This window comes from Fusarium subglutinans (genome assembly GCF_013396075.1).
Source record: "Fusarium subglutinans strain NRRL 66333 chromosome Unknown NRRL66333_c0000102, whole genome shotgun sequence".
Lineage (NCBI taxonomy): Eukaryota > Fungi > Ascomycota > Sordariomycetes > Hypocreales > Nectriaceae > Fusarium > Fusarium subglutinans.
In genome coordinates this window covers 59,905-83,107 of record NW_023502165.1, presented here as the reverse complement: position 1 = coordinate 83,107, position 23,203 = coordinate 59,905, and the positions used below count along the sequence as shown (strand labels likewise).

Genomic DNA, 23,203 nt, shown 5'->3' with positions numbered 1-23,203 from the left:
ATGGAGATGAGACTTGATTATGACGCGTGACAGATCGTGCTAGTAGTTTTGATGGATGGATATCCCCATTGCGTGCCGTGTTATCCAGCGATTGATGCTCCCTACGTCTGTCCTGATCATCTCGATCTGGTTGTGGGTTATATAGTTAAGTTACTGGTGGTCTGCTGGTTGTAGATGTGTGTATTCTGTATAGCTTCATGGAATATCATATGCTTTGGCATAACTCCGTCTCCTTTTTCGCTTTTGATTGGACCCATCTCGCGATGTAGCTTGAAGGTCTTCGCACATACTAATCGTCTATTCTTCCTTTCCTCTTATCTGTAGCGCGCTATTTACCAGAACCCCATACTATCGCGACTCGATACCGCATCATATCATAGTCCACATATAATCATGAAGTTCCTGCAACGAAATCCCCTCACACAAACGTCAATGTCTCAGCCAGACAAGAATATCTCCCCGCCACTTCGTCACCCGTAAGTCTTTCCCCCGGTCCATAACACAATGTTGACCAGTTACAGATATCTCACTGGCAATTTTGCCCCAATCCATCAAACAACAAATCTTACTCCGTGCACATATAGTGGATGTATACCGCCAGAACTGACTGGTGGTCAGTACGTTCGCAATGGCGGCAATCCCGTCAGCCACCAAGACCTTGGCAAAGACGCCCATTGGTTTGACGGCGATGGGATGCTCTCTGGTGTCGCGTTTAGAAAGACATCCATAGATGGCAAGATTATACCCGAATTCGTCAATCAGTATATTTTGACAGATTTGTACTTATCCAGAAAGACGACCTCTGTTGTGTCGCCAGTAATGCCAAGCATCACGACCCTGGTAAACCCGCTATCGACCATGTTTAAGATCATGTTCGCGACCCTCAGGACGATATTCCTGGTCATTCTCTCAAACCTACCTGGATCTCAACAAGCCATCAAGCGCATCAGTGTCGCTAATACTGCTGTCTTATACCACGATGGGAGGGCTTTGGCGACATGCGAAAGTGGACCGCCAATGAGGATACAGCTTCCCTCGCTGGATACTGTCGGCTGGTTCGACGGTGTTCAAGCTGAAGGAGAGCCAAAGAAACCTCAAGCCAGCAGTAATGACTCTCCGTTTGGCGGCAGCGGACTCTTCAGCTTCATGAAGGAATGGACAACAGGGCATCCCAAAGTAGACCCCGTTACTGGAGAGATGCTTCTCTATCATAACACCTTCATGCCGCCATACGTACATTACTCAGTACTTCCGAAGAGCAACGAAAAGGCATCTGGACATAGACTTGTGAATCAGTCTGTTTTGGGGGTATCTGGTGCTCGAATGATGCACGACTTTGGAGCGTCTCGGAGCCATACTATCATCATGGACCTTCCTCTTAGCCTCGATCCTCTCAACACAATGAAAGGTAAAGAGGTTGTATCGTACGACCCGACGAAGCCTTCACGGTTTGGAGTGTTCCCGCGGCATCAACCATCTAGTGTGCGGTGGTATCATACAGCCCCATGCTGCATCTTCCATACTGCGAATACATGGGATTCTCACTCGAGTGACGGGGGAAGCTCTGTTAATATCCTTGCATGCCGTATGACTTCGTCTACGCTTGTATATACAGCCGGGAATATCAGGCCACCAGCGAGGTCTAAGTCTACCCAAGCACGGGACTGGTCAGACGATAAGAAAGAAACGACCTGCAGACACAAAGAAGCCCCTACTCTAGAGTCACCCGGGGTAGCGGCTGGTCTAACCGACTACTTCCCCACTGCAGAGTCCGACGACTACGATCAATGCCGGCTGTACTATTACGAGTTTGACACGTCCACGACATCCCAGAACGAAGTGAAGAATCAGTGGGCTCTCTCTTCCATACCATTCGAGTTTCCCTCTGTTCGGCCAGATCGCGAAATGCAAGACGCTCGCTATATTTACGGCTGCAGCACGTCGACTTCTTGTTTCGGCATTGCCCTCGGACGAGCTGATAAGGTCGATCTTCTTGTCAAGATGGATGCTAAGACTCTCATCCAACGAGGGAAGAAGATGAACACAGCCCCTATCACTGGGTGCGTCGATAGACGGTCGGTGAGCGAGATCCTTGAACAACAAAAGAAGGACGATCCCATAAAGATATTCCGTCTCCCGCCAAACCACTACGCTCAAGAGCCACGGTTTGTTCCTCGAGCTTCGTCATCCGAAGAGGACGATGGGTACCTGCTCTTTTACGTCTTCGACGAGTCTCAACTCCTGTCTACAGGTGATTGCCCTCCATCTGCTAAGTCTGAGTTGTGGATTCTTGACGCCAAGAACATGCGTGATGTTGTTGCCAAGGTCAGACTTCCGCAGAGAGTGCCGTATGGTCTGCATGGAACTTGGTTTTCTAGTGGGGATATCGAAGGACAACGGGATGTGGATTCTTTGAGAAGTTTGGAAGAAGTGCAGAGGAAGAAAGAGGATTGGGTTAATGGCGGAGGACAGATAAGGAAGTCATGGATGGTGTTGCGAGAGAAATTGGAGAGAGCTGTCGGCTGATGAATCTCTAGTATTTCAGTATGATCCGCTTTCACGATACCCTGTTACGAGTTCCATAGTACGTTCTTGTATCTTATAGCTTTTGTCAATATGTGTATATGATTTTCCATCCTTGTAATCCATAATAAGCACATCAGCTACTCAGAAAGCTTTGAAACTTCCCCAAAGTTCCAACTGGCATGCAAGACCAAACACCCTTCCATTAAGCATGAACTCATAAAACCGCGGTTACCAAGGCTTCAACTGCCAGAAGCTGTCCCGACTCTTTCACCAAATATCATGTTCCATCATTGTGTGCGATAAAAACTCAGTATCGCTGTTTGCAATCGAATTCGCCATGTCAATCATCTGCGCAGTTGTGAACCACGCATCCATTCCCAAATCATCCATACCAGGCAACATCGAGGCCATGGTCTCATTATCATCATTCAAATCATTCAGCCCACTTTCGCCCTCGCCAATCGTCCCTCCAATAATCTGTCCATCGATCGGAATCGGTGTTGTTTCAGATTGTTCACGTGGCAAACGACCCAGCATATCGTCAAGCTGCTGCAACTCCGATCTCCTGAACATGGCGATGAGATTACCCTTACTAATCATCTCGTTGAAGATTATATGCGTCTTATGTCGGAACGTAGCATCGTATTCTGAGAATCGGGGATCAAGAACGGGAGCGATGAGGAGGTTAAAGCTCGATACGAAGAGCGACTCGAGATCGAAAGGGAGAAACGCTTCTGGGGAAATTGTCAGTAGCTGCGGTTGACGAGATCAATCTCATGATTTACCAAGCAGACCTTGACTTTGCAAACAGCCAAGAATGTTGATCATCTGGTAGGAAGAGTCGATACACATCTTGATCAGGTTCCAGACAGTTTGGGATGAGTTGAGGGCTTCCGTTATGGAGTCGGGGGTTTCAAAGCGGATTTTGAGGAAGCAGAGCAGTAGAGGTCTTGTTGCGAGAACGATACACTACAAGTGTCAGCACGAGTTATTCGCATGCAGAACAATGATGTTACCTGATGGTATAGAGTATGGAGGTATCCTGCTACCCTTGAAACGCCGTTTACCGCTTTATCTGCACCGAGAGGAAACTGCTGCTGTAGTTCGTCCGCGAGCCCAGCGATGTTCTCGAGAACCTTCTTGGTGCTGAGTAGGAACTTCTTGTTCAGCCGTCCATTCGCTCCATATACTCCTATCATCCCGTTAGCCTTGGTCAATAAAATTGAGATACCTTCTCACCTCTTCCAACTGAGGCAATTGTCCGGCAAAGTCGAATCTGCATGTGAAGTGCCGCCACTCGTTGCGTTGATCCGTCAAAGTGCGGAAGCTGGTGGTGAATATCGTCGTCATGGATTGATTGCGGTAGGCCCATCAGAGATGTCATCTCGCGGTCCAATACGTAAACAGTCCACCATATCCTTCGACTTCGTTCAACAATACGGTCTCCTAGTTGATCTACTGGCATGTCGGTGTGCATCCCTTGCCCGAGTGCAACTCTCATTGCTTGTCCAATCTGTCGCAGGTTAGCTGAATCCACTGAAGCACGACGGGGTGCGTACAAATCCGTGTGACGAGTGTCTGTAGTCAAGAGACTCAAAGTATAGCGCTATACAGCATAAAATCTCTGTCGATATCAGTGGTTGGTAAACAAGGATATGAATGCTTGGTAAAAGTCGGAGGGCCGTGACGAAGTAATCAGCGCCAGGGGGCCTTTTTGCTTGGTAGTTGTTGTTCTCAGCAAAGGCTTTGCCAAAGGCCAGGATGAGGAGGAGGTGAATATATGGCAGGTCCGCAGCTGCAATATGACTGCTCGGGTCCGCGTAGAATTCGTGCAGATAGGCCATGAATGTCTCTTCGTCGAACAAGTGAAATAGTTGGCCGCAGTGAAACTTGACTGTGTTGATGAGGAAGACCGCATGGTCGAGACTGGGCATGACCGGCGTATCCAGTGCCGGGGTAATTCTAGAGCCGTCCCATCCAAGGTCGTATGCTAAACCATCGAAGAGTAAATTGTCGACTGAGATAGGGCTTTGGTGGATGTATTCGTGAGTAAGGCTGAGGACGCGTCGGGTGAAAGACCAGTTTGATGATGTTCCCAGATAGACTGAGATGTCAGCTGAGGCCGTGTTTAAAGCAATGAGTACTTACATTCTCGGCCCTGCGCTGATTGCATAAACTTGGATTGTCCAGATGACAAAGGATTCACCAGGGCAGAGGCGATAGGGTCCAGTCCCTTGCCACTGCTGTTGGTGCTACTACGGCTCCCGAGGAGCGAGTCCTCCGTGGGCAGCGAAGCAGAGGCATTGCCCCCAGGTGAAGGTAAATGAGGCGGCGGTTCAACTATCACCGTTAGAAGTGATTCTTGATCGGGCCATCGAACATACCTGAATCAGAAGGTCCTCCAACATTGATGTTTGTATCTAAAGACCCCGGCGTGATATACTCGGTCGTCCCAGTACTCGATTGAGTCGTCGCAGCGCGTTGTTGTAAATCTAGAATGAACCTTGAAAGCCATCAATACGTCATGTCGCGAAAAATCGATTGCGATGAGCTTACCCACGCGTGACGAGAACCTTTTGATCGCGTTGATCAAACTCGCAAGATAATTTGCGCTTCTTGCACGCGTCGCAGGGATGTGAGCCCGAACATTTTATTTTTTGCTTGCGACATCGCGAACACCTGTCTTCCGTTAGTAGTCTGCCCTCCAACTGTTGATGATGCTCGGTGAGTGAGGTCAGGTGAAGTTGACGTTGCAAGGTGAGGGGAAGCGGATACAGGGGGATTCAGGTCTCAGCGCCGTACTCACGCATTATCAGATCTCTTGGAGACACGACCCGATCCTGCAGTCGTACCAGACGTTTTCCTTCCATGCGTCGATCCAGGCGCCATCGCAGGGAATCGTATGACGAGAGAACAAAGGTGCTGATGAGATGGAAAGAGATTGTTTCGGTGGTTGGCGGGGAAGAGAAGGTTTCGTTAGCTTAAGCTCCAGCGGTTTTTTGCCCCTGCTGTAATATTGGGGTTAGAGCAGGCGCCACTGGGTCACGAGTATTATGCTGCAAAAGGTAAAAAAAGAAGAAATACTAAGGGGAATAATCGGAGATGGAGATTCTTCAGTTGAGGACAGGAAGAAGATTGTTGTTGCGGTGTAGAAATCGCTATCTTCTTTACTCTACTGTAATAAGTGAGGTGAGTTTGGGGGCATTGGCCAAGTGGAGGGTGCACTGTTGATAACGACTTTGCAGTGGGACAGATGCTGGGTTGGCCGTTTTTTTGATAGCGGATTAGGCTTTGACCCTGGTCGTTTTAGCCAGGCTAGAACATGGGGAAACGATAATCGAAGCACCGTGCGCTTGACCACGGCCTTCCCGGATGGGTTGGGCTGGGTATGTCACACAATCGACCCAACAGGTCCACCGATGGCGCATGGGGTACGGACTTTGGATATGCATTCATCCCGATACGTTGACATTTGACTCATGGAAACGTGATGGAAGTATTCGCCGCTGCTCCCCCGCTGTTCTGCAGGTTAGCCATCACGCCAATCCTTGTTCCCAACAGTCTGGGGAACAGTCCTAGAAGAACAGAGTCAACGGGCAATTCCCCCGAAGGTATCACGTCACTTTCATGTCTCGTCTCATGTCAGTAACAGCTCTATTATTCTCAATATCCAGGCTTTTCCCCTCTATCTAACTAGTTCAGGCGCCCCTTGACACGATCCGTCCAAGTCTTGAGCAACTCCTCCTCCTTATCACCCGCCTCCTTCATAATACTCTTAACACTAGTCTTAACAGCTTCACCAACAGGCTCATACGGATGTCTCGGTGCCAACTTCTCCTCAGCCCCTTCAACACCCGCCAATCTTGCCGAAAACACAGCCACAGCGTACTTTGTGGAAGCAACGCCCGCTTTGCAAGGTCGCTCAGCAAGAGCAGCAAGTTGTTGCAACTTCAGCGCCTCCTCGAACTTTCCCTCCTTGTACAGAGCGTAAATCTTTGATGTCAGAGTTGGGAAGACGTTGGCAAAGGCTGCGACGCATCCTACACTGCCGGCCGCTAGACCACCGATAAGGAAGTCAGATTGACCGCCGTATGTAGAGAATTCTGAAGAGGGGATTTGAGCTGCGAGACGCGTGATCTTTCCAACGGAGCCACAAGTCAACTTTACGCCGACGACATTGGACTTTCCGCTAGGATGAGACTTCTTGCTCTCCTCATAGATCTGAACAATCGTCTCAGAATCGATATCAACACCGTTCGTCACACCAGGGAAGTTATAAATAACAACAGGTAAAGGTGACTTCTTTGCAACCTCCGAGAAGAAGCGCTTAACAACATTCATACTCGTCGCCTTGCCAAAGTACGCAGGAGGCAGCACGAGAAGATAATTCGCGCCAGCCTTGTGAGCATCTTCAGCAAGCTCAAGAGTCTGCTTGGTAGAGTGGGCTCCGACACCGGCCATGAGGGGAAAGTCAGGGCCGATTGTCTTGCGGGCGAGGGCGATGAGCTCATAGCGCTCTTCGCGGGTGAGGAGGAAGGCTTCGGCGTTGGAGCCCATTACGATAAGGCCGTTGAGGCCGGAGTCGGCGAGATGGGCGAAGTATTTTGCTTGAGAGGCATGGTCTACTGTGTCGTCTGAGTGGTTGAAGAATGTGACTGCTGGACACCATACTCCCGGGCTGGGAATGTTAGTATTGTGATGATACCTAAGGCAGGGTTGGAGAGGGAGGCTTACCTGGGAACATGGGGCTGTTGGGAGGGTGCAGGGTTGAGGGAGCCCATGATGATGATATTGGAAGTAATTGATGGATGAATAAACTAGCAGTATACCAAAGTAACTTATTATTGATGATGTTTTAATTAATGCAGATATTTGACTCAATCGTTGTTCTTTAAAAGCATGATGTTCATCACCTCCTCATCTGAAGTGGGGTTGTATCGCGAATCTGTTCCGACATGTCAAAGGCTGCTCCGAGGATGGAGGGTTTCAGTGGCTACTACTCTGCGTCTCGCCCCCGGGAACCCGCCCGCTGTGACCGGCAGGGCTCCCGGTGTTTGTTGTGGGCCTAGAACGCAGCTCTGGCCAGTCATGTGCTGTGAAAGCTCGGGGATGTCGGCCGAGTCTCTTCGGGGCTACTTCCTGACTCTCAAGTTTACTTTGGGGAATGTGCTGAGAAGGCAAAGAATCTGGCGACTCAATATTCGCTCTACGTTCTAGAAGTCTCCGAGAACTTATCAAATTTGAGGTGCTCGTTGTTGCTCTTCGGGCAGGGTTGACGTTCGGTTTTCCAACGCCGATGGTCACGCTGATCAGCTTACCCTGGAATCGCGTCCCAGCAATGGCATGGATATTCAAATATGTACAAGTTGCGAGGCTAGACGATATTTATGTTGAAATAGCTTACTATGAAATGCGACATTTCTCTATAGTTCAGTATCTGTAAGAATACAAAGCGAATGAGGACGTCATCATGGTCACAAAGATGGATTGAACGCTCAAAATTCTGGCTCCGTACGCTCAATCATTTTCACAGAATAGCCAAGCCTCGAGTCGACGAAATGCTGAGCAGAAATCAGAAGAGATTCAAGTGATAAAGGTGTACTATTATTCAAAGTTTCGGCTAACTATACCGCAGTTTCATTTAATCGGTGCTACAGAAACAAAGATTCTAGATGAAGGACAATTGTCGAGAAATTAGAGCTTGGTCTGACCAACAGGCTGTATATCCACAAGTTCGGTCGAGTTACCAAGTCTCCAGCTGACAGCACCGCCCCAATCACCCTTTGCTTCATCTGTCTTAGGGTTTTTCCACCTCCATCTTGCCTCAGGTTGCTCTCCCTTCTCTGACTGCAACAGATCCTTCACAAACCCGCCAAAAATGGGGAAGAACTTGAATCCATGACCACTATCCCCAGACAAGAACAGCACCGAAGAAGACGTGTTAGGCACGTAGTCGATGATAAAGTCCGAGTCGGCTGTATCAGCGAACCAGCAAAGCGTCTTCTTCACGAACGGCCTGTCTGCGAACTGAGGAAGGGTCTGTTGGACAAGCTCACGAAGCTGCTTCTCGTCGCTATCAGGTAGGAAAGCACTCTGTTTCAGATCTGTAGGTGCATGCGAGATTCCAGTCTTGGGATCAGTGTTGATGAAGCCACCGCCCATGGGACATAGCTTGAGGAGATTCGTCTTGGGATCAGGCTCGAAGAAGAAACCAAGGTCACGCGCGTATGTCACCGGGATGCCCCGAAGAGCAGATGTCTCGTCGTCTGTGAGATGTAAGTGAGCCACAGACCATGACTTGGCGACTAGCTGCTTGCCAATCTCGGGTACCAGCTTGGCACCAGCAGCGCCAACGGAGACGATGACCAGATTAGAAGGGTAGAACAGTCCGCCAGTGGTTTTGACGCCCTTTGCTTTGCGACCAGACGAAGTCTTCTCATAGGCAATCTTAGATACAGCACCGGCTGCCCCGAGGATATACTTCACGCCCTGGGCCCGTGTCGCCAGAAAAATGGACTTGAGCGCGTTGCCTGAGTGCGCGTACCCATCAAACCTATTAAAGTACCCATTCCAACCAGGAAACGCGCTGTCTTTGTACTGCCAAACAGCATCTGAGATATCCTTCTGCGTATCAAGTGGCGAAAGGTGAGATTTCATACGAGGGTCTCGCTCAGCTGCAGCTCGGAATCGATTGAGCGTGTCAAGTGCTTCTTTTGGTGCTTTGCCAGAAACACAGTGCAAAAAACCCACTTGGTGGAAATGCGGAGCGAACAGGGGAGTCTGCCAGGCTTCAATCGCTTTCTGATTGGCCAATTCGTTAATATTGATCCAGTAAAAAGTTGGACTTGGGGTATTTGGGGGACTTACCACTGTGAGGTCTTGATACAGAGAGTCTTCGTACTCTGCGCGCACGATTTTGTTGAGATCATTCGCAGCAGACCACCGAGAGGGGATCTCTTCATCTTTGTCGAGAACGGTAATATCTTTGTAACCCGCTCTGAGGAGGTGCACGACTGTTGAGAGGCCAAAGGCACCGCCTCCAACGATGAGGATTGGCTCAGACTTGGAAACACTCATGTTTGCACAGTGGGAAGGGAATTGAAGCTATTGCTAATAAGACTGAAGCAATTGAGGCGTCATTCTATAAGTATTCACCCATTCCGAGCCTCCAAACCCATCGTCGTTCGATATCCGGCCACCACCGTCTCGTGATGCGCCTACGCTTAACGCCTTTGCAGCACCCGAAGCATTAACAATAGCCAGAAATGCAAAAATGGACTGGCGACGCTGCCAATGCGACACCGGGAGACCTCCCGATGCTGATACCAGAATGATTGGCGCCGAGAAAACTGGACGCTATTTTAGCGCTATCGTCTCCCCATCCGTGCTGAAGTGGAGTCTGGCTGGAAGGTTAGCGTAGCCGCAAGTGCAACCCGACGATCTTTGATACGGTTTTCGCGTTCTGGGGTCTGCTGACGACGTGCATTATCTCGACTCAGCTGATATGAAAGTTCGGGAGTTCAATGAAGCCGTTATCGGAGAGTACTTATCGCGGGGTTTTGTTGGAAGCCGTTTACCGGCATGGGTGCATGCATGACTGTTACTGGGGTGAGGCTAGGTGAAGCAGGCATGGATGGTTCTACATGGCGGACACTGGGCAGACGCTGACACTAGCAATCGCCTCAATTTTCTATAGAATTGACAGTGAAGGAAAATGACAAGATAAGAGAAACGATAGAAGGAGAGAAATACAATCAGTGATAGCGGAATTATCTCTTGGTTCTGTATCAATACTGCGGAGTGCTCTCAACCCTCGGCTTCCAAACCCGAGACCAATTGTCGTAAAGAACCCTTCCAGAACACACCGGTAAACATTGTAGCAAGCTTCTAGAATGTCTCTCAGGCACACATGTGCAAGGTGGAAAGACCCTGTACCTGTCAAGCCATTAAAGAAACCTCGAGCTGAAAATAGCGTGGATGCATTTGCCAATCAAGACCTCCAGCTTCAGACCATTCTGTAGTCTGAAACCAAGACGGCATATATCGAGCAACCAATTAGATGTCGGTATATCATCAGGAAGGTTATTGTGGCTTACAGAAGCTTAACTGCTAGCTAGTCTGCGGCTTTTGACAAATGTAGGTCGCTGATCTGGATATTGACAGGACATCATCAGCAGCATCAAGGGAGTTTGCACGCGCGACCTGCTTCACAGTATAAGGTTAATTAGTTAGTAAAGAAACGGATAAGTTAAATGGCCTTGTTGGAGGGATATCAGTCAAATGGGGGAGGATTAGGGTTGGCATAGGCTTCAGACAACCACCATGATTCTCACGCGCATACAAAGTCTGCACACAACGTCGCATGGAGTAAATAAATCAGCTTCAGTAGTGCAATGGGCTAACCAGCTCGGACATGCACATATTACTTTGAATGCATTAACAATCATGGGTCCATTCCAGTAACGAATCACGATTATGCAGATCAAGAAAGTGCTCATTAAAAGTTTATTAAATTCAGTTCTTAGCTTTTGGTACAAGTCTAGATAGGCTATGAAAACTCTATTGGGTGTTGGAAGGATACAGGAACTCCTCAAGCTCAAAGAACTCCTCCTTGACAAGACGAGGAGACACAAATCGCCGAAGCATGTCAGGGCTACCAGCTCGATCGTTGGTACCAGAGCTTCGAGCACCACCGAATGACTGTTGGCCGATGAGAGCAGCTGTTGTCTTGCAGTCTGTAGCCTGTTAGAATTGCGTGGAGAGTAGGTATGAGGATTGGAGGACTTACTGAGGTAAAAGTTACCGGCAGCGTAGCGAAGAGCATCCTCAGCTTCACGGAGGGCAGCACGGTCTTGAGCAAAGACGGCACCGGTCAAGGCAAGACCACCGCCGTTCTCATCAATGCTCTTGAGCATAGCAGTGTAGTCAGAGTCCTTGTAGACGTGGACAGCAAGAACAGGGCCAAAGATCTCCTCGTTGAAGAGTCGGTGATCAGGCGAGTCAACCTGGTAAACAGTAGGCTTGACAAAGTATCCAACCGAGCCATCGTACTTTCCACCAGCGATGAGCTTGACCTGGGGATCCTTGTTGCTCTCGTCAATAATCTTCTTGATCTTCTCAAATGATCGACCGTGAATCACAGGACCCATGAAAGCCTCAAAGTCCTTGTCAGGGCTACCTTGAGTGATGTCCTTCATCTTCTGCGTGATGAGAGAGAAGAACTCCTTGGCCTTTGACTCGGGAATGTAGGCGCGAGAAGTAGCAGAGCACTTCTGACCTTGGTACTCAAAGGCACCTCGGATAGTGTGGTTGACAACGTTGTTGATATCGGCAGAGGGATGGACGAGGTGGAAGTTCTTTCCAGATGTCTCGCCAACGACACGAGGGAAATCGCGGTATCGATTCTCAGCAATACCCTGACCAATCTTTCCGTAGATCGAGCGGAAAACCTCTGAAGAACCGACAAAGTTGAGACCGGCGAATTCGCGATGCTCAAGGACTGTCTCGGTAATCTCGGCAGCGTCGCCAGGGACGAACTGGATAACATCCTTAGGAAGACCAGCTTCCTGGAGGATCTTGTAGATGATGGTGCTGGGGTGAATGTTGTACTGCGAAGGCTTCCAGAGGACAACATTGCCGAGAATAGCGGGAGCGATCAGGTTTCCACCGATAGCGGAGAAGTTGAACGGCGAAACAGCGTAGATGAAACCCTCAAGAGGTCGGTAGTCAATTCGAGTCCAAATACCATCTGTTCCACGCTCAGGCTGCTTGCTCATGATCTCAGCGGCATAATGGCCAGCCAGACGGAAGAAATCCGCCAACTCAGCCGCAGCATCGATCTCTCCCTGCCAAACGTTCTTTCCCTGCCCCAACATCGTCGAAGCGATAAGTTCATATCGATACTTTGTAGTAGCAAGTTCAGCGGCACGCTGAAAGATAGCAGCACGATCAACAAACGGCGTGTTTTGCCAGTCCTTCTTCGCCTTGAGGGCAGACTCGATCGCAGCGTTGACTTGCTCCTTTGAAGCGAGGGGGTAGTTTGTGAATGTGGTGGCGTGTTCTGCGGGGAGGACTTGGTCTTCGTTGGCGTGGATCTTTTGGGATACGCCGTTGAAGATGATTTCGCTCTTCACGGGGAGTTGAGAGCGGAGTTTCTTGAGGGCTGCTTCTACCTTTGCGCGCTCAGGCGAGTTCTTTGTGTATGTGGGCTAAACAGTCAATATCCGAGATCAAATCGTTTTGGAGAGTGAGTCACTTACGTTGGGCTCATTGCGAGCGGCGGGGAGTCTGAAAGGCACAATCGTCGCATTGCCTCGCTTCTGCAGTGAAATCGCAGGCGTCGAAGCGCGAACACGACAGAGAGGAGTCAAACGACCCTTTGACGTCAAAGCACGAACTGAAGAAGCCATCTTGTAGTATGAGGAAATGCGATCTCGTACTGTACAGCTGCAAGTTTGATATGATGAACAGAGGAAAACGTAAACAGATGCGCTTCTACTGGGCGTTTTTATGTTGACATCACAACCTTATCCCACTGAAGTCGGGGCTGCAACCGAAACTTTTTAGTGGAGTGGAGGGGTTGATTCAGTTACCCCTCACAGCGCTACAAAGCCACTTTTTTGGGACCGGGCGGGGGGCCGACAGTGTCACAAGACGCTGGAGGCGCTGCACGGGAGGCACACCGATGGGGGGTTTTGGTGGTGGGGTTTGGTGAGTTTAGAAGGGTCGGTTGAGGATCCCGTGGTGTCGGTTTGGCCGTGCGATGGTGTTGGCGTAGCTGTATGGCTGTACAGATTAGGAGGGAGGGAGAGATGGCTGGGCTTGAGGGACTGTTCCAGGCATTTGTTGGCTTGGTAGCTACCCTTCTTTCTGGAATATCGCTATCATTTTTGCAAGGTGCTGTGTCTTATCGACACCAACACTTTGAGAGCCTCATCTGATCAAGCACTACTTACAACCATTTGTTATTCCTCCAAACAAAACACAATACCTCATGGAAAAACACCAAGATGTCGCTGAAACAACATTCAGTCGCAGCCATTTATGGAAGCCCATCGTTGGGGACATAGCAGCAGCAGCTATCTCTGCAACTCTAATAACACCGGTAATAACAGTGATTGACCAGTATGTCTCATGGCCTCCCATCACAAAAGTAAGCTAACAAGCTCCAGATCTATGGTAGAGAAAGTCTCATTCAACAGACCTCTTGTACAAGGCATGAAAGTTCACAGCTTGAACGCTATCAAACATCCAGGCCGCTTCATCTTCAGCCGTGCATTTGGCTACGTCTGGACTCTATACGGAGCGACGTATGCTGTGTCAAATGCATCAGACACACTCGCTCACGAGTTTCATAGAGCAGCTGTTGGAACAATTACCTTTGTCAATACGATGATAGTAAATGTCCCTCTTGGCGTGCTGAAAGATGTACGCTTTGCTCAAATGTTCAGTGCTTCAACAACGCCGACTGATAAAGTCGCTCCTGTTGTCAAGCCTGGCGTTCCTCGAGCCGCTACAGCTGCGTTCCTCATGAGAGATGCCGTCACAATCTTTGGTTCGTTCACGATGGCACCTTGGCTATCGTCTCTCATCCCTGATAGCCTGTCATCAAGCCCGCATTCCAAGGCCATTATATCACAACTGACAGTGCCCATCTTCTCACAATTCTTCGCTACCCCTGTTCACCTGCTTGGGCTGGATCTGTATGCCCGACCCCGGGGAATACCGTGGGTTGAGCGTTCGGCACAGATCCGGAGGGACCTCTTCTCAGCCACAATACTGCGGTCTCTGAGAATCATCCCGGCTTTTGGAGTAGGGTGTGTGGTCAACATGGAGGCAAGGTCAAGATTTCATAAGCTGCTATAGGGAAGCGCTTCTAGAAAGATTATTAGTACGGCGTGTAGAATGAAAAGCAGGCACAGGAATGCACACAGAAAGGGAAGACTAGTATAGTAGACCGGAGATAATTTGCACTTTGTAAACAGTCTAGCTTGGGGACGGAGAGAAGGCGCCTGGTTCTTTGGTATACAATACTTTCTATCGTCCACTGTTACTAGCTAAATCTATGAAGTCGGCCGTGTATCATTGACATGGGTAGTAGTCTCCATCAACCTTGCCAGAGTAACCGCTTCCCGTAGCGCACGTCCAAGATGGCCCCTGACTCCCGCTTCTTCTAGAACCATGATTCCTCCGATAGTGCAGCCCTCAGGCGAAGTCCCCTGGTCCCTCAGATCCCCGGGCTGCAGTCCACTCTGAAGCATTGCAGCTGAGCCCCTCATAGATTGATAGATCATGGTCTGTGCAGTAGCCCTGGGTACACCAACGGCCACGGACGCGTCAATGAAGGCGTCGCAGATGATAGCCCACATTGCGGGGGTAGATCCTCCAACGGCGGTGGTGGCGTTCATGAGACGAGGGGCGACTTCGGTGGTTCTGCCGATGGTGTTGAAGAGGTTCTTGGTGAGATCCATAAGCTCTTCTGGGACTTGAGGCTCGGTAGGTGATTTCTCAATGGCGATGAGACCCTCTGAGACCATGCATGCGATGTTGGGGAGAGTTCGGATAACCCAAGCTCTGCTAGAAATGTTTTCTTTGGTAGTCTCGCTTCCGTAGAGTGTAGATTCGAGCTTCTCCTTTGTCCACCCAGCAGCTACACTGATGAGAAGCTTACCAGATAAAGCGTCGCGAATACCGTCTTGGGTGAGAACATCGGCGATATCAGCTGGATCAACACCCAAGACGATCACGTCGCCATTTTGGACAGCTTTGACATTGTCGCCACGAGACACAGTCAAAATGCTGCTGTACTCTGAGAATTGGTCATTAAGTTTCGCCTCTGAACCTTCTGATCGCACACAAGCGATGATCTTTGTGAAAGGTAAATCTGTCTTGCCGTCCTTGATGGCAGGAAGTAAATTCTTCACAATAGGCTTTGTAATGTTTCCTAAAGTCGTCAGTCAAAGTACTGCAGACTCATTGGGCGCTCATCTTACCGGTTCCCAGAATGGTGAGTGTGGCATTGCTAAGACCAGCCATGGTTGCGATATCTGTGGTGACAGGGAACACGATTCAAGGCTGTAAAATATACAGTCTTATTCGCCAAACGATCAGACAAATTGCAGCCTACCAAAGAAGTACATAAACATGAGATAGGCGCCCGATCTTGTGACCTCGCACGAAGAAATAGACCAAACCACGACTGGAAAGACGTTGACAAGTCGTGCAGATGCAGGAATGTTATCTCTTTGTTTTGATGAGGGGTAGTATCAACGGGAGCGCTGCCGATGGTTGATTGCTGAACCGTGGGGTAGAGCTAAGCTCCGCAGTTACAGTAGGTTACAGGGCAGGGAGGGCTACGGGACCCTCACCGGCGCCACTGGATGTGCGATGGAACACGTTTCAGTGCTCGTGACACTTTGTGAAGATGGAGGAATTGAGTTTCTGGATGAGATACCCCGCTTTTCGAGTGCCGACAGCATTTACAATGTGTCATTGACAAGAGAGAGAGAGAGAGATCTGCATGGATAACAAGAGGCGTGTGAGGTGGACTGCACTGCACTGACAGCCATGTTATCTCCCAGCTAAGACATTCTAGCGCTATCGGAGCGGTGAATGATGGAGCATCCCTTGCAAGTTGAACATGTACACTGAACGAATACACAATGGCACAGATCAAATTCTAGAATTAATTCCATTCTCAACTAATAATTCTTTGTAATTATAAACACTTTTTGCCTATCGCCAGAAAGCCAAACGTCTCCAAAGCTCGCTCTTCAACGCCGAATACTCATCCAGCGTTCTAGCAGCAGCATCCCTATTCTCCATAGCCCTTCTCGTGAGATAAGCCATGCACTCCGGAAGCGTACCCCACGTAGTGCACTTATAAACCTCGGGAGCCACCCCCGCATCGTCCTTTAGCTTCAGCAGCCCGAAGCTAACCTCGTCCGACATGCCATGGAGCTGCGCAAACTTGACCGGCACAGTCGGAAGACCCGCCTTTGTGCGCTGCTGGTGCGTTTCGTGAGCTTTGACCAGCGACTCTTTGTTGTGGCTCGCTAGAAGGAGCTGTGCGGAGGGGAAGGGCTTGGTGGTGCCGAAGGAGCGGAATTCTTGACGGAGAACACCCTGGGCGATTTGGTTGTAGGAGTCGTCGGTGTCTTGCTTTGTGTCGTGGATTAGGGAGCGGGGATCAGAGGCCATGTATGCGCCACGAACGACCTTGATGCCCAGTGTGAAGCCCTTGTCCAGAGCAGCTTGGAGATGTTTGGCTAAAGTGTCGTGGGTGCTCTTGAGGTAAGCTTGGTAAGTGTTGTAGAGAACGACCTTGCCGTCGGTGTTGAACTTTTGCTGGAGTTCCATGCCGAGACGGAAAATGCCCCATTGGTAGTGCTGCGCTTCAGCGTCGATGAGGATGTATGCGCCGCGGTCTTTGCACTTTTGGGCGATCTCGTGGCAGCCGTCGACGAATTGCTTGGGGAGTTCGGCGCCGTTGGCGAAAGCGTCGCAGACTCCAGGTCCAGCGCCTGTCATTCTGATAATCTGTTAGTGTCTGACATGGTGAAGGATAGAGATAGATATCTGGACTCACTTGACAGCCAATTGATCGCCCTCGCGGAGCAGCTCGACAGTCCTGACAGTTCCCTCCCTCCACGCCTCAATATTCTCGCACCACTGACTCTCATTCGAGCTTGAGGCTTCGATACCAAAACCCTGGCCTTTGCCAGTTTTCGCATCAAAGACGGTCTCCTTTGCAAATGTAAGAATTGTTCCCTTGAATCCCATGTCCTGCAATGACTTCATGGTGCTTTGTGTCTCAGCGCCAGTCTCACCAGCGCAGAACTGCTTGTAAAACGTATGCTTCAGCAAGCTTCGCAGTAGTGGGTTGCGGTCAACATTGAAGAGATATGGGTTTGCAGGGTTGGAGAGCTTTTGAAGGAGATGCAGCGACGGGATGAGGAGCCATGGTCTTGAGGATATGGAATTGACCAGGAGAGAGCGGTAGAGAACCGAGGGAGGGAGTTCTGAAAGTGGTGATTCTGCGCCTTTGGCGACGGGTGTGTTTGTGCGTGTCGCCTCAAGCGCTGCGGCGGCGTTGGTGGAGGAGGAGCGAACGAGCGCGATGAGGCTATCGCGCCGCACTCGCGAAGTAGGGCGGAGTGTGAGGGTGAGGCCTTGAGCGGCGCGTGAACGAGTAGTAGTTGACAGTGTTGTCATGTCAGGCACTGAAAATCTCTTGACAATTCTTACTGTGCTGATGGAAATTGCGTTGGTTTAGAGAGGAAGAAAAAGGCAGTGGCAGTGACAGTGATAAGATGTGCTTTTTTGAAGTGAAGCATCATAACCTTATCATCTATTTTACTTGCTACCCCCCCATCTCACGCGGCTCTAGCAACCTTTTGGCCACACCCTATCGGCACTCCAACCGATACGCTTTTCCTTTGAACAAACACCGCGGGGAAGCGGGGTAAATCGTCACATGGACATCTTATCGGTGTCTTTTTTTAATTCCATTATCTTTAGCGAGGTGCGTTGGAGGTCTAGACTTGGGAAGCGGGAGAGTTTCCCGATGGTCTTCGCTAACCCCACCTTGGTCGCGCATCACAAGAGATATGCTAGTCTACGGGAATGGCACCGCTGGTCGTGGGATCTTATCACATCTGTACAAGTTAGTCCGCATGCGGGAGTTAGGGGGCAGGGCGTGATACGCCATGCATCGGCTTGTCCTGGCGAAGGGCAGGGGTTGGGAACTTGGGTCTCGGGTTTGTGTTACGCTAGAAGCCGTTTTGCATATTCTAGTTTATACCGGAGGTCTGACCGGCGTAGGATGGAATTGGATACGGGTGTTTGTATGGTGAAGGAGGCATTGGGGTTGGTGGGGAGCGGTTACGAACGGATTTAGCTGTGCGCCAGTGACCTTGGAACGTGCATTGAGTTTGGGGGTCGTGTTATTGTCATGTAGTCTTGTGCGATCTGCATGTTCTCGAAGTATCTGAGGTGCATGTCGGAGGTCCGATACGGAGCCTCCAAATATGTTATCTGCTTGCTCGTTAATTGTCGATCACGGACCAGAAGTACCGGTGAAGAACCCTGCTGTTGGGGCGGCCTTTGGAAATGAGATAGCTGAAGGAAAGTGTTTACATCATGATGAACCTTCTCTCAGTTCTCTGGATATCACTGAAGCCACATTATGTGTGCACCGTTCGGCAAGGCTGTACGCGTTACGAACAGGTTTCATAAGGTTATCATGAGAGTCTCACAGATATTGAGTGTTTTTAATCCTGTCAGTGTCTTCCACTGGTGATTCAGTATCGACATTCTTTACTGCACGTTCCGAACCACCACATCTAACGATTTCGCCACATACTCAACGTTGTGATCATTCAGTCCTGCAAGACTTATCCTTGACGTATTTGCCATGTAGATGTGATATTGCCCTAAAATCATGTCAGTATACATCTCAAAAGATAGAAAGACTACTTACCCTCCAAATGTTCAATTTGAGACTTGTTGATACCAGTGTAGCCGAACATGCCAGTTTGGTTAACAATATGCGACCAATCTCCCGGGGTTCCCAACCGCACAAGCTCGTCATACAGCTTTTTCCTCATCGACCTGATTCTTGAGGACATGGTAATAAGGTCCTGGTGCCACTGTTTCAAGAGCTCGTCGTTTCCAAGAACAGTAGCTGCGATTCTCGCTCCGTAGACCGGAGGATTTGAGACAGTCTGTCGTTGAGCATTCTGGAGCAGTGAGAACACCGTTCGCTTAGCGTCCTCAGACTTTGTCACGATCGCTGTAAGACCAACTCTTTCTCCGTAGAGACCCATGTTCTTGGCGAAGGACATACATATCGCGGCTTCGAGACCGAGATCTTCGATGATGTACTTGATCGCCCATGCATCTTCATCGTAGTTACCTGAGTTGAAGCCAAGATACGCTGAATCAATGATTGGGAAGATTCCGTTCTCTTGGATCACAGCTCCTATTTGTTTCCATTGGTCACGAGTTGGATCGCAGCCCGTTGGGTTATGAGCGCATGCGTGGAGAACAACAGCAGAACGCTTATCGGCTTTCTTCAGGGCGCCGATATAACCTTCAAAGTCAAAGCTTCGATCTTTGTAGTAGGGCGCTTTTACTACGTTGAAGCCGATTTCTTTAAATAGAAGGTCGTGATTTGACCAGGTTGGATCTGTGATGATGATGTTCTCAATGCCTGAGTTGGCCTTGCGAAGAACAAGACCGGCTAGAAGGAGAGATCCAGTTCCGGAAATGGATTGACAACTCGCAATCTGAGAACTATTAGCGATCAGACAAACATGAGAGCTCACTTTGGCTTACTCTGTTCTCTTTGAGTGCAGAAGTATCATGGAACAACAACTTGGTAGCCTCATCTCTGAAGCTCTGCAAACCCTCAATAGGTAAATACTCATGGCCAGCATTGCCGATCAGCTTCTCAGCCTCCCTCACCGACGGAAGAACCCAAGGCTTAGCGTTCTCATCTCGATATGTGCCTTGTCCAAGGTTCACCTTCTGAGGGCTCTGGTCGGCGTTGAAACGCTTGGTCACTTCAAAGATGGGGTCGGGCGGGATGTATTCCGCTGCACCAAAGGCTGAGTGCTGTTGAGCGGACATTGTGATGTACGAATGTGGAGACAATGTTGTTGGATGAATATGGTAAGCTTGAGATAGTATGTCGGCAGGTTGAAGCGATGCTGTCCCTTTTGTTATAAGTTCTCAGTGGAAATGTCGGCGAGTGAGCCCGGCGTGGGGGCTGGATGACTCGGTGGAGGCGGTCCGACGTGTTACGGGCAGGGATCCGATCCGTTGACGCAGCGCAAAACGCATCGGCTGTCATCCGGTTTCTGACCTACTTATCGCATTCCTACAGCCTATCTAATTACATTATCCTTTCATAATGGATAGTAGTTTTCGCTGGGATGAGTAGTTGGGCTTCTTGCCCAGTGTTGGGCTTCTGCGCAAGTGCATCGTGCTGTGACAGAACTACCAGCCATAATCCCAATCAATAGCGTAGCGATTACTCCGTATAAATCGCCTGGATCAATAAATATATTTTTTTAGACCTCACCTGCAATGCGATTGCATCACTGTTTGTAACTCCCAGCCTATGATGTTGTATTCCTTGACTACATCGGCCATTCCACACGAGGCTGAAGTCCTAGTCTACATTCTGCCACCCTTTTGTTCTATCATCCAATACCCATCACGGATCTTTTCCTGGTCATCCGGAATGGATGAAACTATACTGGAGGCCATCCCGTCATGAGTGACAAAGCTTCTTTCTATCGCAGTCTTGGTGTCAAATAAACGGCATATATTTATTCACGCATCCAAATCTAGAAGGATGAGCAGTGTCAGGCTCATTGCATGACCTGATAGGTCGACTTTTGAAGCCAAGGATTCTGTCTTACAACGAATTGACCAACATGGCAGCATGCGCCGCTCCCCGACGGATCACGGGATGTGAGATCGTAAGCAGTATAAGCAATTGACGTATGTCTGAACACTTCACAAACGTTCTCACTCTTTCAATGGTATAACCAAACTTCGCGATGGCCTCACTCGACTCTTTACCCAGTGAGATCCTTCTCCAAATCATCTGCGACAGTTCTCCCCAAGAAGTATGTCGTCTCAGTTACACCTGCAGACGCTTGGCATCAGTCGCTGGAGGCTGTCTCTGGAGGGACATTGAACTTCATGAGAGGGGATATCACGAATCGAGCGCAGAGCTCAACGAACCAGCACCATACAAATCACCCAATCGGTTTTACCATGATTCCAAAAGGGATGGCTGGCAGAGCGATATCAGCGAAAGAGCCGAGAGTCTCTTCACCATGCTACAGACGCTCCACACTCACGATGAAGGACGCTTGAGGGACGTTGCTGGCAGAGTGAAGAGTCTGTGCACCGTGATTGAGCCAGAGTGGAAGCCCACTGAAGGCTCCGTGGCAGAGCCAGTCTCTGTTTGGAAGCTCTTACCTTACTTTAAGAACCTTGAATACTTGGAGCTTCACGGCATCTATGGAACTTTCGACCACCGAGAGCTTGAAGAGATACGAGAAAGGCCATTGAGGAAACTACGCTTTGCAAAGCTCTTCGCTTACATCCCTCGAGCTGTTTCAACTTACGTTCTGCAGTCTCATGAAACACTCGAGCGCCTGGAGCTTGGTATGTTAGATCAGCCAATGCCCATCAAAGTCGATCTGAGTGAACAAGATGCGGAAAGTCATGGTCGATGGGAACATGAACCCAGGGGAATCAGCCCAAGGCCACTTGCGCATTTCGTCTCCGATACCCAAGTTCCTTTCCAAAGCCTTGAGCACTTATACTTATGTTCACCGTGCGATAGCCATGGTGATTACTTCAACCAACAAAATTCATGGTCGACGACCGCAGAGCTGGACAGTCTCGAGGCATGGAAAAGACTCATTTTGGCGTCTAGTCGGAGTCTTGAGACCCTTGTGGTCGAACATCGACCGGAAGCAGGAATTGAAGACAACGAAGGGTTCTCTGAGGACGAGTTTCTCTCCACAGGAAAGACTGGTGCTGGCAATAGGGCGTTGGTGGATGCCATCGGGAACATTATCATCAATAAGGAGACCCTTCCCAGGTTGAAACAAGTGTATCTGTATGGATTTGTTGCTGGTAGATCATCTGAAGCATCGTCTGCCAAAACACCGGGAGACTGGTTGATACATGGGTTGGGAGTGAGAGAAGTCACCTGTGAAGCCAGAAGGGGAAAATGGTGTTTGTTCGATCAGGATTCAGGTGAAACAAAATGGGCAAAGTGGACTGGAGATGGAAATAGCAATCTTCACGATGGCTATATGGGTGTCCGGTGGTACTCGCTTCTGGCTCAGGTGTAGAGGTACAAGGCGGTATTTAAAGCCTTCTTCATCTTTATAGCAGGAACTGGAGCAAGGCTGGAGGAATAAGTCAACAAGGGTCAACGACTATTGTTTGACGATGTTGCCGTCAACCTGAGAATGATTAAGGAGAGTGAGCAAACCTCAAAAAAGATTAACAAAAGAATAAAGTGAAGGAAACCACCCTTATATGCCTTCACACGGGATCGAACCGTGGACCTTGTCATTACTAGTGACACGCTCTACCACTGAGCCATGAAGGCGCCTTCTGATTGGATAAAATTCTTGAACTTTGTTTTTCAATAAGATCATAATTCCCCAGCAGCCTCTGTATAATCTCGATGTCTACTATTCCAACCAGTTGACAGCAATCTTCTTCCACTTACTCGAGCAAGGCTCCAACAGGCGTAGAGAAAGATATTATTTAAGAATTTGACGTAGAAGGTTATGGTTTACTGCTTGTGCGCATCAAGTGCAGCAGCCTTATAAGCTATTATTTTCTCTATGCAAACCGCCATTGTAGCAGGGTTTTAAGCTCATACCTATGTATCGGTAAAGGTGCCGTTAAGCCGACTTTTAATAAATATGGCCGCAGTAGCGCCCTCTTTTTCGTAGGTCGTGTGCTTGCCCACCATTTTAATGAACCAGATCAATAAACCCACGGGGCCAAATGCGGTTTCCCAGGGGACCCTCTTGTCACAAAAAGCATCGCCTTTTTTGCAGATAACGAGAGTGCGCGACTTGGGGATTCTCCCCATCGATTTCTTCTTCCTATATCCCAGTGTAACAGCTAC

The 23,203-nt window shown here is 49.3% G+C and overlaps 10 protein-coding genes across 10 annotated transcripts; 3 read left to right on the top strand and 7 right to left on the bottom strand.

The window, feature by feature from the left end:
* Positions 1-393: 393 nt before the first annotated feature.
* On the top strand, positions 394-2,526 carry FSUBG_7849 (retinal pigment epithelial membrane; the record flags this gene model as incomplete). The annotated part of the gene is made up of 3 exons (XM_036686195.1): positions 394-476; positions 522-1,408; positions 1,616-2,526. The coding sequence occupies 3 exons, from the start codon at positions 394-396 to the stop codon at positions 2,524-2,526; spliced, it is 1,881 nt and encodes a 626-aa protein (XP_036536639.1).
* Positions 2,527-2,793: 267 nt separating this feature from the next.
* Positions 2,794-5,415, bottom strand: FSUBG_7848 (positive activator of transcription; the record flags this gene model as incomplete). Its single annotated transcript, XM_036686194.1, has 9 exons — positions 2,794-3,260; positions 3,312-3,495; positions 3,543-3,718; positions 3,766-4,039; positions 4,086-4,630; positions 4,675-4,866; positions 4,911-5,029; positions 5,083-5,205; positions 5,333-5,415. The coding sequence occupies 9 exons, from the start codon at positions 5,413-5,415 to the stop codon at positions 2,794-2,796; spliced, it is 2,163 nt and encodes a 720-aa protein (XP_036536638.1).
* Positions 5,416-6,219: 804 nt separating this feature from the next.
* Positions 6,220-7,307, bottom strand: FSUBG_7847 (dihydrodipicolinate synthase; the record flags this gene model as incomplete). The annotated part of the gene is made up of 2 exons (XM_036686193.1): positions 6,220-7,204; positions 7,261-7,307. 2 exons carry the CDS (start codon positions 7,305-7,307, stop codon positions 6,220-6,222), a joined length of 1,032 nt encoding a protein of 343 aa, XP_036536637.1.
* Positions 7,308-8,220: 913 nt separating this feature from the next.
* Positions 8,221-9,603, bottom strand: FSUBG_7846 (fructosyl amino acid oxidase; the record flags this gene model as incomplete). The annotated part of the gene is made up of 2 exons (XM_036686192.1): positions 8,221-9,327; positions 9,394-9,603. 2 exons carry the CDS (start codon positions 9,601-9,603, stop codon positions 8,221-8,223), a joined length of 1,317 nt encoding a protein of 438 aa, XP_036536636.1.
* Positions 9,604-11,085: 1,482 nt separating this feature from the next.
* On the bottom strand, positions 11,086-12,935 carry FSUBG_7845 (1-pyrroline-5-carboxylate dehydrogenase; the record flags this gene model as incomplete). Its single annotated transcript, XM_036686191.1, has 3 exons — positions 11,086-11,261; positions 11,315-12,734; positions 12,786-12,935. The coding sequence occupies 3 exons, from the start codon at positions 12,933-12,935 to the stop codon at positions 11,086-11,088; spliced, it is 1,746 nt and encodes a 581-aa protein (XP_036536635.1).
* A 584-nt stretch (positions 12,936-13,519) lies between these two features.
* On the top strand, positions 13,520-14,391 carry FSUBG_7844 (uncharacterized protein; the record flags this gene model as incomplete). Its single annotated transcript, XM_036686190.1, has 2 exons — positions 13,520-13,650; positions 13,698-14,391. 2 exons carry the CDS (start codon positions 13,520-13,522, stop codon positions 14,389-14,391), a joined length of 825 nt encoding a protein of 274 aa, XP_036536634.1.
* Positions 14,392-14,588: 197 nt separating this feature from the next.
* FSUBG_7843 (pyrroline-5-carboxylate reductase) lies at positions 14,589-15,561 on the bottom strand (the record flags this gene model as incomplete). Its single annotated transcript, XM_036686189.1, has 2 exons — positions 14,589-15,469; positions 15,519-15,561. The coding sequence occupies 2 exons, from the start codon at positions 15,559-15,561 to the stop codon at positions 14,589-14,591; spliced, it is 924 nt and encodes a 307-aa protein (XP_036536633.1).
* A 699-nt stretch (positions 15,562-16,260) lies between these two features.
* Positions 16,261-17,739, bottom strand: FSUBG_7842 (aspartate aminotransferase cytoplasmic; the record flags this gene model as incomplete). Its single annotated transcript, XM_036686188.1, has 2 exons — positions 16,261-17,056; positions 17,114-17,739. 2 exons carry the CDS (start codon positions 17,737-17,739, stop codon positions 16,261-16,263), a joined length of 1,422 nt encoding a protein of 473 aa, XP_036536632.1.
* Positions 17,740-18,843: 1,104 nt separating this feature from the next.
* Positions 18,844-20,157, bottom strand: FSUBG_7841 (aspartate aminotransferase cytoplasmic; the record flags this gene model as incomplete). The annotated part of the gene is made up of 3 exons (XM_036686187.1): positions 18,844-18,959; positions 19,007-19,814; positions 19,864-20,157. 3 exons carry the CDS (start codon positions 20,155-20,157, stop codon positions 18,844-18,846), a joined length of 1,218 nt encoding a protein of 405 aa, XP_036536631.1.
* Positions 20,158-21,095: 938 nt separating this feature from the next.
* FSUBG_7840 (uncharacterized protein) lies at positions 21,096-22,409 on the top strand (the record flags this gene model as incomplete). The annotated part of the gene is made up of 1 exon (XM_036686186.1): positions 21,096-22,409. The coding sequence occupies one exon, from the start codon at positions 21,096-21,098 to the stop codon at positions 22,407-22,409; it is 1,314 nt and encodes a 437-aa protein (XP_036536630.1).
* Between the last annotated feature and the right edge of the window lie 794 nt (positions 22,410-23,203).